This window comes from Perkinsus marinus (assembly GCF_000006405.1).
Source record: "Perkinsus marinus ATCC 50983 genomic scaffold scf_1104296968028, whole genome shotgun sequence".
NCBI lineage: Eukaryota > Perkinsozoa > Perkinsida > Perkinsidae > Perkinsus > Perkinsus marinus.
The window spans coordinates 1-1,005 of NW_003203303.1; the positions used below are offsets into that span (position 1 = coordinate 1).

General features: G+C 52.5%; 1 protein-coding gene across 1 annotated transcript; it reads right to left on the minus strand.

Moving 5' to 3' along the window:
* Positions 1-168: 168 nt before the first annotated feature.
* On the minus strand, positions 169-946 carry Pmar_PMAR005034 (chromatin assembly factor i p60 subunit, putative; the record flags this gene model as incomplete). The annotated part of the gene is made up of 3 exons (XM_002768506.1): positions 169-281; positions 328-486; positions 534-946. Coding segments are annotated over 3 exons (685 nt in total), but the record flags the coding sequence as incomplete, so codon positions are not given.
* Positions 947-1,005: the final 59 nt, after the last annotated feature.

Genomic DNA, 1,005 nt, shown 5'->3' on the forward strand with positions numbered 1-1,005 from the left:
GCTCATACATTGCCAGAGAGCAACAACTACTCTACTACCTGTCCGGTGTGGTCAAAAGCTAGGTCTACTATACTTGTACAGTGAAGGTCCGAACCGGCAGTTCTCGGTAACCTTCGAGGGCCTAGGAAGAGTAATCCTCACAGGCGAACTGGACCAGAATTCTTTTACCTCCCTTAGAGAAGACGGTCGTATCATACAACACTAGCTGGGCAGCAGCGGTACCCACACTGAATACGTAGTGAGATGATTGGTCAGAGGATCGGACCGGGGAGGGGAAGAACCTGCCAGGTACCATACCACACCATGAGAACTTCAGAGGGCAGTGACCTCGAACAGACAGTGGGCGACACAGAGCCAGAGTTGATGATGGCAGCAGGGTTCGAGAAGCCATCGCCCCTGGCCAGGACTAGACAACCGTAGTCACCGTGCGGCGTGAGGCAGCCTGGGACCAACAGCAACCGACCATCCGGTGAAAAGCTGGGTCGACTGAAATCGACAAAATGAAAAGCAAAAATATTTCGAATGGATCCTACCGGAAGAAATGGGCGGTAGCATCGTGAGCATAGTGACTATCGTTGATGAAGATCTTTTCTCGAACCGTCCTCTCAGCCAACGAGGCCGGCACGGAGTCCTCTGTCCCCGGCTCCAGAGCCTCATTCACATTATCGGCCTCCTTAGCCATAACCTTAGCGTCGTACGTCCGAACCACCGCCTTTGGATAGAAGCTCTTCCGTTTATTCCGAGCCCATACTCGGCAAGTGCGGTCAGCACTGGTCGTGCAGATATAGCGATCTCGAGGGTCCCATGCCACACCAAGAACCCTGGAAGCTTGAATGACCCATTCCAGCTTAGAAGAAAGTCTCACCTCGAGGTGTGGCCGTCCAGTCTCTGTATTTGTTTTGCTGTGGCAACATCCCATACCACACAGAGCTCCCGGTGAAGACATACTGCTAGTTGCCGTGCATTAGAGACCATGCTATTCCTGATACCTATACACGATAGTGT